This window comes from Tupaia chinensis, unplaced genomic scaffold (genome assembly GCF_000334495.1).
Source record: "Tupaia chinensis unplaced genomic scaffold, TupChi_1.0 Scaffold143615_1, whole genome shotgun sequence".
In the NCBI taxonomy this organism is placed as follows: Eukaryota; Metazoa; Chordata; class Mammalia; order Scandentia; family Tupaiidae; genus Tupaia; species Tupaia belangeri.
The window spans coordinates 985,052-1,001,460 of NW_006203463.1; the positions used below are offsets into that span (position 1 = coordinate 985,052).

Genomic DNA, 16,409 nt, shown 5'->3' on the forward strand with positions numbered 1-16,409 from the left:
GGTTTCCTTGCACTTCTGGGGGCAGCCTGCATCCCTTGGCCCTGGCTTCCTCTCTGTCCTCGGGGCTAGCAGAGGCGAGTTGGGGCCTTCATACTTTGCATCGGGCATCAGTGACTCTGGTCTGCTCTGCTCCTGCCTCCCCCTCTGCAGGAGCTGTGACTAGCTGGGCCTACCTAGGTAATCTGGGATAATCTCCCACTCCAAGTTCAGTTGATTAAATTAATGCCATCTGCAACCTACATTCTCCTTTGCCGTGTAATGTTATGTCTTCACTAGTTCTGGGGAGTAGGACAAGGGCGTATTGGGGAGCCACCATTCTGCCCGTGCACACATCTGGAAAAGTGTAAACGGAATAGTTCCACGAGTCTGCACACCTTCTGTGTCAACACACAACTTTTTTTTTTTTTTAAGGTTTTGCCATACAGTGTGTGTGTTCACCGGAGAGAAAAAGAGCGAGCGAGCGAGAGAGGAACTGAGAAATCACCTCCCCAGAGGGGATGGCTGTGCCACGGTCTCTCCTCCTCCATCATCCTCCCAGGGTTTTGCGCCCTGCATGCTTTTCCAGCTGCTGAGTCTGGGACCCAAACTGCTGTTGGCTGTGTGGCAGTCCAGCGCATTAACCACCGTGCCACCTGCTGGCCCCTGCAGCACAACTTTATCGCCCCCTCTTTCTCCACGCTTCACCATTGGACTGTTGGAAACAAATCTTAGAAAGCGTCTGATTAGTCAGTAAATGCTTCAGAAGAGAGTTTTTAAAGGAGTTTAGCTGTGAAGGGGAGTGAGAGTGGGAGCGACTGGGGAGGCGTAGATGGGGTTATGGACCTTTGATGCGGGAGATGCAGAAGCGTGTCTGAATTCTGACGGGAAAGATATGCTAACAGAGGAGGGGCTGGCCTTGGATGACGGAGACAGCTCCGGCCAGAGAGACGCGTGTAGGCTTGTGAGTGGAGTTAAGGGGATCCCCATCTGCTAGTTGATTTTTTTCCCCATTGAGTGGAGGCCACTGAAAAGGGTCAGGAGATGTTGAGGTTGTGAGCAGCTGAGGAAGGTTAGAAATAGCCATTGCGGGGACCAGCAGTTAGCATAATGGCTATGTCACTAGACTCCCATGTAGTCGACTGTGGTTCGAGTCCTGGACTGGTGGCTTAAATTCACGCTGGGTGCATGTGCGTGCATGCCCAAGATCCTGAGAGGAGAATGAAGGAGAAGGAATTGCAGTGTGGCCATCTACTGGGGGAGTGATTTCTCGCTTTCTGTCTCTCTGTCTGTCTCTGTCTGTCTGGCAGGTGCACATGCCCTGTAGCAAAATCCTCTCAAAAAAAAAAAAAAGAGCCATTGCGGAGTGCAGGAGGAGTGCACTCAGATTGGGAATGAGACCCCAGTGAGTCCAGCTGCTTGATTCTTGGAACGCTTTCCCCTTAGCACGGCGTACCTGTTGGGGTATGTTCTGGGAAGGGGGATACTTCGGTTCATACTGGGTTGGTTTTTTGCCAGGTGGTGTGTCTAAAGGACAGGGTAAAGGGCATTTAGAAGAGCAAGTGAAATCATGATTCATAACCTCAGTCGAATGAGGGGAGTGAAAGTTCCAGAGAGGAGGTCTGATGGTTAAGGCAGCTGGATCCCACATGACCACCAGTTGTGTGGTTTAAGTCCCAGACCTCGTGGCTTGAGGAACAATAGGTGCATGCCCAAAATCCCAAGAGGGGGATGGAGAAGGGATTGTGGCATGGCCATCCCCACAAGCGATGCTCTCTCTTTGTCTCCAGCAAGCACCTGTGCCCTCTGATAAAAATTTTTTTGGAAACGTTTTTGCTATAGGGCATGTGCGGTCGCCAGACAGAAAGAGACAGAGAGACAGAAAGCAAGAAATCACCCCCCAAGGGGATGGCCACGCCGCAATCCCTTCTCTTCCATTCTCCTCTAGGGATCTTGGGCACGCATGCACATGCTCCTGGCGTGAGTTTTAAGCCACTGGGTCCACGACTCGAACCGCTGTCGACTACATGGGAGTCCAGCGACATAGCCATTACGCTAACTGCTGGTCCCCCTCTGATAAAATTTTTAAAAAGCAAGTTCCAGCGAGGTGTAAGAGTGGCCAAATGAGAAGCCGGTCGGCAGAGCCATGCATGCAGACCGTGGGCAGTGGAGCTGAGGATTTCAGGTGGTAGACCCAGGGTGTCTGGGGGTGAGTAGCCAAGGTGGAGTGGAATAAAAGGCAGCTGGAAGGTAGGACACGGAGTTGCTGAGAGAGCTGGGCACGTGAGGCCTGTCCAGCCACGTGGATGTCGAAACTAGTAAGAGGATGGTGAGAGCCCAGGTGCGAGGCGGGTCTGTGAGTGGGGACTCAGCCAGCAGGGAAGAAGGTTCGCACAAGGCCAGGAGGCCTGGGCCTCGCGGAGGTGGCCTTGGACAGCAGAGGTGTCATGGTGTGGAAGCAGCCTGGAGGGTCAGGCCCTCCTGACTCTTCTGTCCCCGGTGCAAGCCGGGCAGAGTGAGCTGCTTGCCCTGAAGGCTGGTGGGGAGTGTGGCCCTCAGGAGAGAGCCCACTTCCACTCCAGCTTGGCTCACGGTCTTCCCCATGCTGTGTGACCGTGCTCCCTGTGTGCTGCCGGGCTGTCCCCGCCCCTGCCCCAGGGATGCTGGTCTTGATAGGAGTCATCACCCCCGTTCCTGCCCTACACCCTCCTAACGGGACAGTACTAAGCTAGGTCGAAATAAAGCAGGCTCAGTCTAAGAATCTGCAAATGGCAGAACTCGTGGATGAACTTGAATGTAATGCTACCTCGGGGAAAGATGTCGTGAGCGCTGGCTCTGCGTGCTGCACTGTTACGTCTGATACTCCTCCTGGGCGCCAAGCCATCGTCTCCGTCGACTTGTGAGTGAGCTGTAACTCAACTGGAATTTTTAGTGGTTTTTGTCTATAAAAAGTCAGTCTCGGGCCAGCAGGTGGTATAGTGGTTAAGGTGCTGGACTTGTACATGGCCGACCGCAGTTTGAGTCCTGGGCCCGGTGGCTTAAAACTCATGCCAGGTGGGTACGTGCATGCTCAGAATCCCAGGAAGAGAGTAGAGGAGAAGGGACTATGGTATGGCCATCCTCCCTGGAGGGTGATTTCTTGCTTTCTGTCTCCGTCTCTCTGGTGAGTGCATACACTGTATTGTAAAAATCTCTCTAAAAAATGAAATAAATAAAAAGTCAGCCTTGTGGGACCAGCAGTTGGCATGATGGCTATGTCGCTGGACTCCCATGTAGTTGACTACGATTTGTGTCTTGGACCTGGTGGCTTAAACTCAAGCTGGGCGTGTGTGCGTGTGTACCCAAGACCATGAGAGGAGAATGGAGGAGAAGGGATTGCGGCGTGACCATCCCCCCTGGGGGGTGATTTCTCGCTTTCTGTCTCTCTGTCTCTCTCTGTCTTTCTGGCCAAGATCCCGAGAGAAGAATGGAGAAGAAGGGATTGCAGCATGGCCATCCCCCCTGGGGGGTGATTTCTTACTTTCTGTCTCTCTGTCTCTGTCTTTCTGGTGAGCGCATGTGTCCTACAGCAAACAAACAAGCAAACAAAATAACCTGCCCTGAGGTGGGGAAAGAAATGAGTTTGATACCAAAAAGACTTAAGATCATTGAGAGGGAAATTGGTCTTAAAGCCATGCAATTTCAGATTTCAGAGACTTACAAATCAGTTGTTTGTATTTTACTAGTAAAGGTCAGAGGGCCAAAGAAATTAAACATGGCTGTGCGACGAGTTCTACTAGAAGCGTAGTCAGGACTAGAATCCGAGTCTACTTGCTTCCATCTCATTATCCGAAACTGACAGAGCGTAACCTTTCCTCCATGTTCTAATATTTGCAGGCAGATATTTAAAAATCTAGGAATTACTGAGACATGAAACCATTTGATTTCTCTCCGATTACTACACGATCGCCATTATTAATGACATCAAATATTTATCCAGAGATAAGAAAATGGGCAAACACAAATGGAGTGATTGAGCAAAATACAAGGTGAATAAGTTCCTACAATTATCAAGAAGAAGAAAAGAAAAGAAAAGAAAAGAAAAAAAAAGAAAAGAAAAGAAAAGAAAAGCCAGCATCGTGTATGGGGCACAGTATTGGGAAGGCCGCACACCTTGGAGAAGACACTGAAACTGTTCCACGTGTAAGCGGTCACTGAACGCAAAGTCAGGGAGGGTGGCTAAAGGAACGCCGATCAGTGGACAGGGCGAAGACGGCGAGGGGGGTGGTAAAGGCAGTCGCTGCATCTGCTCAGAGTTGGGTTTCTTGGCATGTAATGCTTGCTGGGTGGAGAGTGGCCACGCTGACTGGTTCTGCCTACTTTTGGGCCATTTTCTCCTGTGAGAGGAGAAGCGTGTTTAATATATATAAAATATTACAGTAGCCACAGATTTATGTTCTTATGAAGCACATCATTTTCTTCTTTCTAAAATATGCATCTTCTGAATCTGTGGGTTTCCATGAGCTTTGAGTCCTCTATGATTACGTGATAATGCGGAGGCCGGGGAACCAGTGCGGTCGGCCCTGCCTAGTCCTCACACTCCTTACTGGACTGAGCCGTGGCCACGGTGCCTGATCCCTGCAGACTCATCTATGGAGCAGTGACCATCCGCTGCCAGGGACCCTTACTTACAGGGGCTCAGTATATGGTTCAGCCAATAGGATTGCTCTGTGCAGCCTGTGGTTAGGATCGTGAGCTCCTGAGTCTGACTCGTGGGTTCAAATCCTAGCTCTCCCCCTTGCTTGTGGACCTTGGGCAGATTTTTCAGCTCTTCTGTGTCTTAGGTTCCCTCTCTGTTAAATGGGGGTCTTATCACCTAGCTGAAAGGATTGTTGTGAGAATAAATAACAACCTCTGGCACATGGTAGGAAGACCCAGCAGCCGTGACATCACCATGTTGGAGTGTCATGTGGCTTACCAGTTTGGTGCATCGGTGAACTGTTAGGTCATCAGGAAAATCAGGACATATTTCTCTGTTTTTCTATGGGAAAATGCACCTTGACTTCCCCAACGACCCCACATGAGGTTTTAGTTGAATTTCCCACCATTCACAGTACTCTTTGGCATTTTGTCTTTGCTGACCGGCTAGACCACATTATTTAAAGGTATAGGAATCCTCCTGCCTCCTCCTTCTGTAGCCCCACCCCTCGTCCTAGTCCGGTTCCTCTGCACTAGCCCCTCCTAGTACACTGCCCATAGACTGGCTCTTACCTCGGGCTGACTTCGTCCACCGGACTGTGAGCTCCAGGACCTGGGCATCCCATCCCGCTTGTTCTGTTCCCGGTTATTGTCAGTGCCTAGACCTGGAGACCAGCGACTGCTTAGTGGGTGCACCGTAAATCTTTCCCAGAACAGAGAAACCAACTTTGAAAGTGCTAAAATGATTCCATATGCCAACAACGATTACAAATGCCACTGCAACTGTCCGAAACGATGTTTTATTCAGCAGTTCTTAGCGATGGTTTGCTCATTGCCCATCTCGAGCCTCCTTTCCGAAGGTAGTGGAAGCCAAGTGGAACAGGTTCGAGGGCATGAAGAAGGAAGAGGAGGGTCGTAGAGGTGACATTACTAACAATCTACCCGTTTACTGCTGACGCCTTTTTTTTTTCCTAGTACAAACAGCACCAAACATCTTGTCAACCTGGGGAGATGCTCTTTCCATAAGTGCCATTTTATTTTTCTGTCTATTTTATATGCACTAGAACTTCCGTTATTTTTCTCTTTTAGGGCACCAATGCCTCTGCTCTGGAAAAAGACATTGGTCCAGAGCAGTTTCCAATCAATGAACACTACTTCGGATTGGTCAATGTAAGTATTTAAAATGTGTTATTATTATTATTTTTTAATCAAACATTTTAGAGTATTTGAAGCAGCTCCATTTCCATTTTTCACCATTACTAATTTTTAAATAATTGTTCATGCTCTTTAAGTAGAAGTGGCAAATGTTGAGAAGGGGCAATTTAATCTACTTTTGAAAATATGGTTTGTCTCAGAAAAAAAGGATTTAATTGTTGCGTTATTGGGTCAAATTCACATCCCCCTTTTATTCCCACGCTTTAAGGAATTTATTTATTTATTTTTGCTATAGGGTGTGTGCACTCGCTAGAGAGAGAGAAGGAAAGTGAGAGACCATCTCCCGAGGGGAACGATCATGTCACAGTCCCTTCTACTTTCTCCTCCCTGGAATTTGGGCCCATACACACACGTGCCTGGCGTGTTTTTCAAGCTGCCGGGTCCAGGACTTGATCTTACAGATAGCTATGCACCTTGACTTTCCCGACAACGACCCACGTGAGGTTTTTGGTTGTATTTTCCAGCCTCTTTAATCACCATGCCACTGGCTGGCCTAGGAATTTTGTTTTTGTTTGCCAGAGAGTGTGTGAGCTCACCAGAGAGAAACAGAAAGGGAGAGGGGACCAGCAGATGGCATAATGGTTCCATCTCCAGACTCCCACATGGCTGACTGCGGTTCGAGTCCTGGACCTGGAGGCTTGAAACTCATGGTGGTCTTGTGTGCATGCATGCCCCAAATCCTAAGAGGAGACCGGGAGAGAAGAGATTGCAGTGTGACCGTCCACTCTGGGGGTGTGTGTGGGGGGGGGTGGTGGGCAGTGATTTCTTACTTTGTCTTTCTGTTTCTTTGGTAAGCTCATGCACCCTGTAGCAAAAATCTCTCTGGGGAAAAAAAAATAGGGAGAGAAATGATTCTCAGTGGAGCATGGTCATGCCTTAATTCCTTCTCCTCCGCTTCTCTTACTGTGTTGGGATTGCAGGCACCCACACATATGCACCTGGTGTGTTTTTCTAGTCTCTAGAGCCAGCATTGGAACCATGGCCAGCCACAAGAGATCCGGCTTCCTTAGCCATTAGACCATGGGCCATTTGCCAAACCTACTTTTATGTATCCTCCCTTGAGCCTCTGGGTAAACTCCGAGGCTTTTTTTGTTTCAGTGTGCCTTGATACAGTGAGTTTTAAATGTATTAGCTCATCACCAGTGAGCAGTTAACACCTAGCTCAGTGGTGGTTCTTGAAGCAGGGATGGGCCACGGGGGAGAAACTAGGACCAGTGCGTGTGAGAACTTGGCTTCATTTTCTTGTGGTGACCCCAGCAGGATCTGCTCCTTGGGTAGGCTGATGACCAGTTGGTAGGGCGCATTAGCCACCATCCTCCTGAGCGTCCGTCCTCCCTGGTCCGCTTTCTCTGAGGAGAGGGTTTAAGGGTTAACACACAATCACCTGGTTTCTGGTCTGTGAGTGGCCACGTGTAATCACAGTCATTTGCACTACAGGGGTTGCTGTAAATACCCCTACAAGTAAATGCCGCCGGGACAGCCCACGGGCTCCATGTAACACAGAGCTCGGGCTCTGTCCATGCCCCTCGCTGGCTGTGTGATCTTTGTTATTCACCCTCTCTGAGCCTCCATTTCCCTGTCTGTAAAATGAGACCATGTTGGAACCAACAGATGGCGTGGTGGTTAAGGTGCTGGACTCCCACATGGCTGGCCATGGTGTGAGTCCCGGATCTGGTGACTTAAGGATCATGCCTGGCACATGTGCATGCCTGCCCCGAACCCCAGAAGAATGGAGGAGAAGGGACTGCGCTGTGGCCTCCCCATTAGGCGGGTGATTTCTCACTTTCTGTCTCACTGTTTCTCTCTTTCTGGCAAAAACCTGAAAAAAAAAAAAAAGAAAAGAAAAGAAAAAGAGGGAGAGAGAGACCATGCTGCGTTCTCCCTTCAGGGTTATATATAGTGAAGGGTAAATGAGTGGTCCAATCTAAGACCCTGGCCTCAGGCTGGGGTTGACCGTGGACCTGGCTAATGTTCATTCCTTTGCTTCCCCAGGAGTCATCCAGGGGTTCAGGGCCAGCATTACTGGAGGGTATCAGGCCGAGGGCCAGGGACCAAGTCTGAGGGAAGGAGGGTGGAGGAAGCCGAAGGACTGGGATATAGCGCACTGTGCTGGTGGAATAGACTTTGAGCGTTAACTTGGCCCTGCTGGGCTCTGCAGAGACAGCCGCTCCCGTCATGGGAGTTCTGCCCTGCCTAGGGAAAACACAGATGCTGATCACAGAGACAAGAGTTGAGGCCATGTCCGAGTTTGCAGAACTGTGAGATGGATGTTTATCGATGGCTTCATTTACGTTTACTGCGAGTGTGATTATGGGAGGTCCAGGTTCTCTGCACAAAGCAGGTTTGTTTCCTGTTACATAATCGTGTCAGTGTAGATTACATATAAAAATAGGAAGCCTTCTTTCTTAGCATACGTGGAAATGTCACGTTGAGTATGGCAGAGCATCTGTGTCGCTCTTGAGTAAATGACACGCAAGCTGACAACCAACTTGAGAAGGTGTTCTTCTGCTTCAGTCTGGCATGGTGTTTTGTAATCCGGGTTATTCATTTGTTTTTGTTTTCTGTTTTTTTCCTTAGCATTTTTCCTTTTCATTGTACTGCACATGAGGAATTGGAAAGTGGCAGTCTTAGCTGTCTTCTCCCCAGAGTGGGTCCCTTAGTCAGGTGAACCCCGGGGAGAGGACGTTTTCTCTCTCTAATCACAATCTGTCTCCATGATCTGAGAGATATAACATACTGCCGTGTGGGCCCGAGTCTGATTATAGGAGGCAGAACTTGGGTGGTATTGTTTCAGGATAATTGCAGACACAGGATCAAGGGGGATTTGGAGGCTGGGAGCGTGGTATAGGCAGGCGAGTGTGCCTCCATGCATCTGAGGAGTGTGGTCTGAGGCACGGGCCCTGGACGCTTGGAAGGGAAGAGCTACCGCCAAGCCCCATTCAGCTGGGGCTGTCAGCTGAGTGACAGTGGTTTCCAGTTCCCGGATTCCTTGTAGGTTTGGATTTTTCTTTTCCCCATCATGGGAATTTTGATGTGTTGCAATGTGGCGTCTTGTACTTAGCCAGCTGCTTTTCTGAATCTCTGTATTATGCAGATAGTTTTTCTCTTTTTTTTTTTTTTTTTAAAGCACCAGAAGGTCTCATTAGAGTGTTTATCAAGGCAGAGTGCTTATTATCATTGTAGAGATTTTTCTCGGCTGGAGAAGCACCGGAATTACGGACATTTTTATTGATTTTCCTGTTGATCAGATGGTTACGGCATTGAGAGCAGCTACCTGGTTTTCTTTTTCTTTTCTTATTTCCAGAGGTCACATATACTCACCGGAGAGAGAGAGGAAAGGAGAGAGGGAGGGGCCAGCAGTTGGCGGAGCGGTTGTGTCAGTGGACTTCCACATGACCGACTGTAGCTTGAGTCCTCAACCTGGCAGTTCGAAACTCGTGTCGGGCATGTGTGCGTGCCTCAAATCCTGAGAGGAGAATGGAGGAGAAGGGATTGCGGCGTGGCCATCCCCCCTGGGGGGTTATTTCTTGCTCTCCCTCTCACTATCTGTCTCTCTCCGTGAGCACATGTGCCCTAAAGCAAAAACCCTTTAAAAACAGAAAAAAGAGAGAGAGTGAGAGAGAGGGAGAAAGCACCCCCAAGGGAACCCAGTCAGGCCGCAGTCTCTTCTCCCTGTCTTCTCCTGTTGGGATTTTGTGCACATGTGTGCAAATGTCAGGTGTATTTTTCAGGCTGCTGGGGCCGGGGCCCAACCACAGCCAGCCATGTGGGTCCTGCCCCCAGTGCACCATGTTTAACTATCCCCCGTGGGGCCAGCCCAGAGAATAGTGAACTGTTAGGTTGTTAGAAAAGCCTTCACACATTTTTGCATAGAAAAACAGAAGTGTGTGTCACGACTTTTCCGACAGCCCAGCGGTTTTTCTATTACGGTGCGCAGCAGGCTGAAGCAGGGCAGGCGGGGCTGGTCCCTGGGCCCCCCTCTCCCCCCACCTGTCTCAGAGGGGCTTACCTCCAGGCAGTGACTCAGGCCCCGTTGTCCTCGGCAGTTTGGAAACACGTGCTACTGCAACTCCGTGCTCCAGGCCTTGTACTTCTGCCGGCCGTTCCGGGAGAATGTGTTGGCATACAAGGCCCAGCAGAAAAAGAAGGAAAACCTGCTGACGTGCCTGGCGGACCTCTTCCACAGCATCGCCACGCAGAAGAAGAAGGTCGGCGTCATCCCACCAAAGAAGTTCATCTCCCGGCTGAGGAAGGAGAACGGTGAGTGGTGGGGCTGGGCGTTTAAGGCTCCGGAATAGGGAGAAGTCACTGTTCTGTGTGTCTTCATAATGCAGAGCTGGGGTTTCTCCACTTTTTTTTTTTGAAAGTTCAGTTATCTTGGGAACCAGCAGTTAGCGTAATGGCTATGTCCCTGGACTCCCACATAGTCGACCGCGGTTCGTGTCCCGGACCCGGTGGCTTAAAACTCACGCCGGGCGCGTGTGTGTGCGTGCCCAAGATCCCGAGAGGAGAATGGAGGAGAAGGGATTGCGGCGTGACCATCCCCCCTGGGGGGTGATTTCTCGCTTTCTGTCTCTATGTCTCTCTCTGTCTGTCTGGCGAGTGCACGCGCCCTACAGTAAAAATCTCTCAAAAAAAAAAAAAAGTTCAGTTATCTTTTTATAAGAGAGAGAGACAGAGAGATAAAGCCAGCACCCGGACAGGGTCTCCCTCCACGATTCCCTCCGCCTTCCCCCCCACCTGGATCATAAGCACGCGTGTGCACACCAGCACGCACAGGGTGACTGGGAGCGGAGCTGTGACCCACACGTGGACCCAGCATTGCTCGAGTCCTGCGTTACCACCGCACCACGGAGTCAGCTGGAGTTGTTCTTTGTTGTTGTTGTTTTAAAGTGGGAAAATAAGTATGGTCAGCTATTCACACATCATTTAAACTTGTATTCATTAAAAAAAAATATTTATTTAATCTTATGTGTCCTTCTTCTTACTTTTAATTTGACCAGAGAGAGAGAGAGGGAAAGTGAGAAAGCAAGGTGCCAAATCTGGGACTCAAACCGTGGTCAGCCATATGGGAATCCAGCACTTTAACCACCACATCACCTTCCGGTCCCTAAACTTTTCAATTATTTTTCTACTTGTTTTTTTTTTAATTTGCCAGAAGTTGCATGCACTTACAGGAAGAGAGAGGGAGAGGGGAAGTGAGAAAATGCTCCCGCAGGGCACCGTCACGTTGCAATCCGTTCTTCATCTCTCCTCTCAGGATTTCGGGCATGTGAGCACATGCGCCTGGCATGTTTTTCAAGCTACTGGGTTCACGTGGGATCCAGCAACCCTAACCACCACATCACAGCTGGCCTCTCTCTTTTTCTTTTTTAATTTCCCAGAGCATGCATGTGCTTACCAGAGAGACAGGAAGAGAGAGAAAGGGAGAAAGACCCTCCCCGCCCCCCACAGTGCAGGCTATGCCACAATCCCTACTCCTCCTTGTCCCCCTCATAGCAGGGTTTGGGGCACACATGGGTCTGGGACTCAAACTGCACACTTGGCCATGTGCGATCCAGTCGCCCTCACTACCACGCCATTGGCTGACCTAAACGTTTTGTTCTTTATTCATGATAGAGTTCATGCATGTACACGTGAGAGAGGGAGAGGGAGAAAAAGAGAGGGAAGGGAGACACTGAGAGAGAAGAGCACCGTTCACGGGGTCTGCTCACACTCTGGTCCCTCCCCCAGCCTGCCAGCCCCCTGGATCCTGGACATTGGGTCGTGTGCACAGCGTGTTTCAGGCCGTCTGGGCTGGGGATTCGAACAGAGGTTGCCATTGAGATCTGGCTTCCCTTAAGCAGCTTATTACCACAGAGCTGACCCTCAACTAGGATTTTTTAAGAAAGATACTTCTTCTCTGCCTAACAGGTATAAAACCCAACCAGATTAAAAATTTGATTAAAGGGAACGGCAGATGGTATGGTGTTTGGGGCGCTGGACTCCCACATGGCTGACTGTGGTTTGAATCCTAGACTCAGTGACTTGTTTTCTCACTTTCCCTCTCTCTCTGGTCAAATTAAAAAAAAAAAAAAAGAAAAAAAATTACTTACATTAAATTAAATCATTAAATTAAATGATTATTTAAAAAAAAAGAAAAAAATTACTTACATTAAATTAAATGATTATTTAAAAAAGAAAAAAGAGATGTGCTTAAAAATTCACATTTATGAGGCTAGCAGATGGCATAATGGTTATGTTGCTGGACTCCCACTTAGTTGACTGTGGTTCGAGCCCTAGACTTGGCGACCTAAAACTAATGCCAGGCGCATGTGCGTGCATTCCCAAGATCCCAAGAGGAGAATGGGAGAGAAGGGATTGCAGAGTGACCATTTTTTCCCCGCAAAAAGGGGGGGTGATTTCTTGCTTTCTGTCTCTCTCTCTCTCTCTGGTGAGCTCATGTGCCCCATAGCAAAAATCTCTGTTAAAATAAAATTCACATTTATCATTCCATTTTATTTGTTTTTGCTTCCCAGAGAGAGAGAGGGAGGAGGTGGGGAGGTGGGGGGGAGAAAGCATCCCATGTGGCATGGTCACGCCACGTTGCTGTCCTCCATTTCTCTGCCTGTCAGGGTTCTGGGCACACAGACACGTGCTGGCAGACTGGGGCTGGGATTCTAACAGTGTGGCCATGTGGGCTCTGCCTTCTCCTGCACGGGCTGGACCACTGTGCGACAGGTTGCTCCCATGATGCCCTTTAGAATGATACTCATTTGCTCCATTCTGGGCAGGATTATTGTAAGAAAAAACTGTTCCAGGGACCAGCAGATGGTGTAATGGTTATGTCGCTGGACTCCCACAGACTCGACTGTGGTTCGAGTCCTGGACCTGGTGGCTTAAACCTCACCCCAGGTGCATGTGTGTTCATGCCCAAAATCCTGACAGGAGAAGGGACTGTGGCGTGGTCATCCCCCCTGGGGGCCAACTTCTTGTTTTCTGTCTCTCTGTGTCCCTCTGTCTTTCCAGTGAGCACATGCACCCTATAGCAAAAACTCTCTCTCTCTCTCAAAAAAAAGAAAAAAAAACCCTCCCTCCCCCTCAAAAAAAAAAAAAAAAAAAAAAAAGAAAGTAAGAAAGAAAGAAAGAAAGAAAGAAAACAAAACAAAACAAAAGACTGTTCCTGGCAGCTTCTGAGTGAGACACTCCTCGGAATAAACAGGTCGATGCAATAATTGAATGAAATAGCACTATCTTATACACTTGCCGTAAGTGATTAAAGTAAGTGCATAGTATCTAATCAGAGCCTCTGCTATTTAAAAATGATACCTCTGGTTTTTGTTTGCTTAAGACAATTGGAGGATATCAAGTTGATGCCCTTGTATGATGAAAATGACTGGGTTTTTCTGGTTCTTTTGTTTCTTCTTTGGGGAACTGGTGGTAGACATACCAGGGATTTCGTGTTGGAAATTTTCATGACTACAGAAGTACTCGATATTTTCGGTTGTGCTAGTTTCAGAGTCCGTCCTCCTCCAGCACACTCATACAGTTAATCAGGTGCTTGTTTGATAAAGTCTCGCTTCGTTTGATGGCTGGTTTTTGAAGCTGTAGTTTAGACGTACCAGAATAAAGTGATTTCACAGAGGAGGGACAGCACTCTCATCTCAGTCTAGCCGTGAGCGTGGTTTACAGCCGCATTCACCTCTCCACTGTGCGTTCTTACAGCAGGAAGCAGCAGGAGACTTCCGGAACCATCTGCATTTGGTTTTCAGAGCACCATCGGACAGATACACACTCATGCACACTCCTCATCTCCCTTAGGGGTTTCATTTAAGCTACTTCCACCCTGGTCCAGGGTTAATCTGATCTTTGGGAAGAGACCCCAGTCTCCATAAATTACCCAATGAGTAATAAATCGTTGGGGGTCATGTCATATTATGGATGTTTTTATCAGGGAACTTACCAGGCAACTTCTCTTCTTTTATAGAATAAATAAAAAGTCTGGTCACTTCCTCTATGTGAGGTTTCAGTGAGAAATACATGAAATTAGTCCTTGGTTGGTGGTATAAAATGGAAATGAGTAAAAATTCTTTTAGAACTTACCCATTAAAGCTGAATAGAAGAGGTACCATTTGATGGCGTAATGGTTACATCGCTGGACTCCCATGTAGTCAACCACGGTTTGAGTCCTGGACCCAGCAGCTTAAAACTGATGCTGGATGCGCATGCATGTGTGCCCAAAATCCCAAGAGGAGAATGGAGGAGAAGGGATTGTGGTGTGGCCACCCCCCTCCCCCCTGTGGGGTGATTTCTTGCTTTCTGTCTCTCCGGCAAGTGCACTCACCCTATAGCAAAAGTTTCTCAGAAAAGAAAAGAAAAGAGCTGCATAGAAGAGATAAAGTTAATTATATGTTATACTGCCCACCCTTTCGGTATAACATTTGAAGGCTAGCGTATAAAGCTAAGCACGTTCGTTTGCTTTTCAGACACCAGTGATTGGACTAACAACCTTCTCCTTTCCAGATCTCTTTGATAACTACATGCAACAGGATGCTCACGAGTTTTTAAATTATTTGTTAAACACTATTGCGGACATCCTGCAGGAAGAGAAGAAACAGGAAAAGCAAAACGGAAAGTTAAAAAACGGCAACATGAATGAGCCTGTGGAGAATAATAAGCCAGAACTCACCTGGGTCCACGAGATTTTTCAGGGAACGCTCACCAATGAAACTCGATGCTTGAACTGTGAAACTGTGAGTACCGTGGGGCTGCTCGCGCACCCTGCCTGTGCTCGTCCAGGCTCTGACGTGTGTGAGTGCCATGGGCTCTTAGCAACCACCTTCAGGACACACACACACACATATACTTTTCTTTTTTAATTTTTTAAAGGTTTTTGTCATTAGGCATGTGTGCTCACTGGAGAGACAGAAAAAGGAAGAGTAAGAAGTGAGTTCCCTGGGGGGGATGGCCTAGCTTTAGTCCCTTATCCTCCATTCTCCTCTGGGAATTTTGGGTACACATGCACACGCCCGGCATGAATTTCAAGCCACCAGGTCTGGGACGTAACCTGTGGCTGACCATTTGGGAGTCACTCTGCCGTGTGCTGACCCTAACCTCTGATGCTGTTATAAGGCCCGCCCTACTCGGGCATGTGACATGAGTGCAAACTGTGGGGAGCGTGTGTCTTCCAAGACGTCTTGGCTGGCTAAAGCAGAGTGTCAGGGCGAACCCCAGGTGCTGGATCGCCTTGCACTGTGGCCAAGTGTGAGGGTCCGTGGATTGAGCAACTGAACTGGACTTCATCCAGTTATCTGGAAAGCATTTTGGTCCCGCGGAGATGACGTGTGTGACAAAGAACACTCCCCCACCCCCACGTGAGGAGCCACCTGTGGTACAAGGAATGCGAAGTCAGAAGGCAGGCTCAGCCCATTTCTACGAAAGCCACCTGGGCATTGGGGACAGTGACCAGCAGCACTGTTTGAGGTTGGGATGAGCGTCTGTGTGTGGATAGGTCTGGCATGTGGAAGGCACAATGTCCATCGAATTTGAGAATGTGCTCTCCAGAGCATTCGGGACGTCGTAGTTGCTCAGCCTGTTTCATTTACGCTCCAAGTATGGCCCCGTATTCTGCTGGTTAAGAGCCCAGCTCTGGAGCCAGGCTGCTGGAGTGTGTGTGCCACCTCTGCCCCTCAGTAGCTGTGGGACCTCAGACAGATTACTCACCTCGTCTGTCCTCGCTCCCTTCGTCTGTGAAATGGGGATGGTGAGGATGCCTATCGCAAAGGGTTCCCGGGAAGATTAAATGAGTTAACCCTTGCGAAACACTTAGAAATGTGCTTGGTGCAGAGGAATATGCATTAAATGTCAGCTGTTAATATTTGTTATAATGGGCCTAGCAGGTGGCATGGTGGTTAAGGCACTAGATTCCCACATGACCGACTGCAGTTCGAGTCCTTGACCAGGTGGCCTGACAATCACAACAAATAAGTACATATATAAAGAAAAGTTAAAATTCTATTTAAAACTATTTATTTTAACTACTAACAGCACAGAAAGTCCGTGGGTTCATTGAGAGTTGTCTTAGTTTGTTATTGTGTTGTTAACAGAAATACCAAAGACTGGGTGATTTATAAAGAAATAGAGGTTCAGTGACTCGCAGTTCTGGGGCTGGAACAGGACTTACAGAAGCAGAGGGCGTGGCAGGTGCGTGCACAGAGGGAGAGCAGAGAGCGGCAAGCAGCTCAGCCCTCTCACGAGCGCTGGACGTCACTCAGCTCCCTCACCAGACAGCATCTTCCACCCACAAGGCCAGTGCCTCCACGGTCCCCTCATCACGATCTAGTCACTCCCAACACCAGATCCCAACACGCGAACCCCTCAGGAACAACCTCGTAGCCGAACCATAATGGGAGGCTCAGTTTCTTGACACTTTATGGAACATTCTGTAGGACTGTATTTTTCTGGGGAGAGAAGCAGTAGTTTCCACCAGAGCCTGCCAAGGGCCCAGCCTAGTCTGCTTGGGCTCTTGCTCAGTGCCATTGTGGGGGCCCAGACAGCAGGAA

The 16,409-nt window shown here is 48.8% G+C and overlaps 1 protein-coding gene across 1 annotated transcript in view; it reads left to right on the forward strand.

The window, feature by feature from the left end:
* Positions 1 to 5,743: 5,743 nt before the first annotated feature.
* The window catches only part of USP46 (ubiquitin specific peptidase 46), a 39,548-nt gene continuing 28,882 nt past the window's right edge, over positions 5,744 to 16,409 (forward strand). The window contains exons 1-3 of the mRNA XM_014582472.2: positions 5,744 to 5,823; positions 9,915 to 10,128; positions 14,371 to 14,600. Coding sequence (XP_014437958.1) covers positions 14,388 to 14,600 — 213 coding nt within the window. The 5' untranslated portion in view covers positions 5,744 to 5,823; positions 9,915 to 10,128; positions 14,371 to 14,387. The remainder of the gene's footprint in view (positions 5,824 to 9,914; positions 10,129 to 14,370; positions 14,601 to 16,409) is intronic.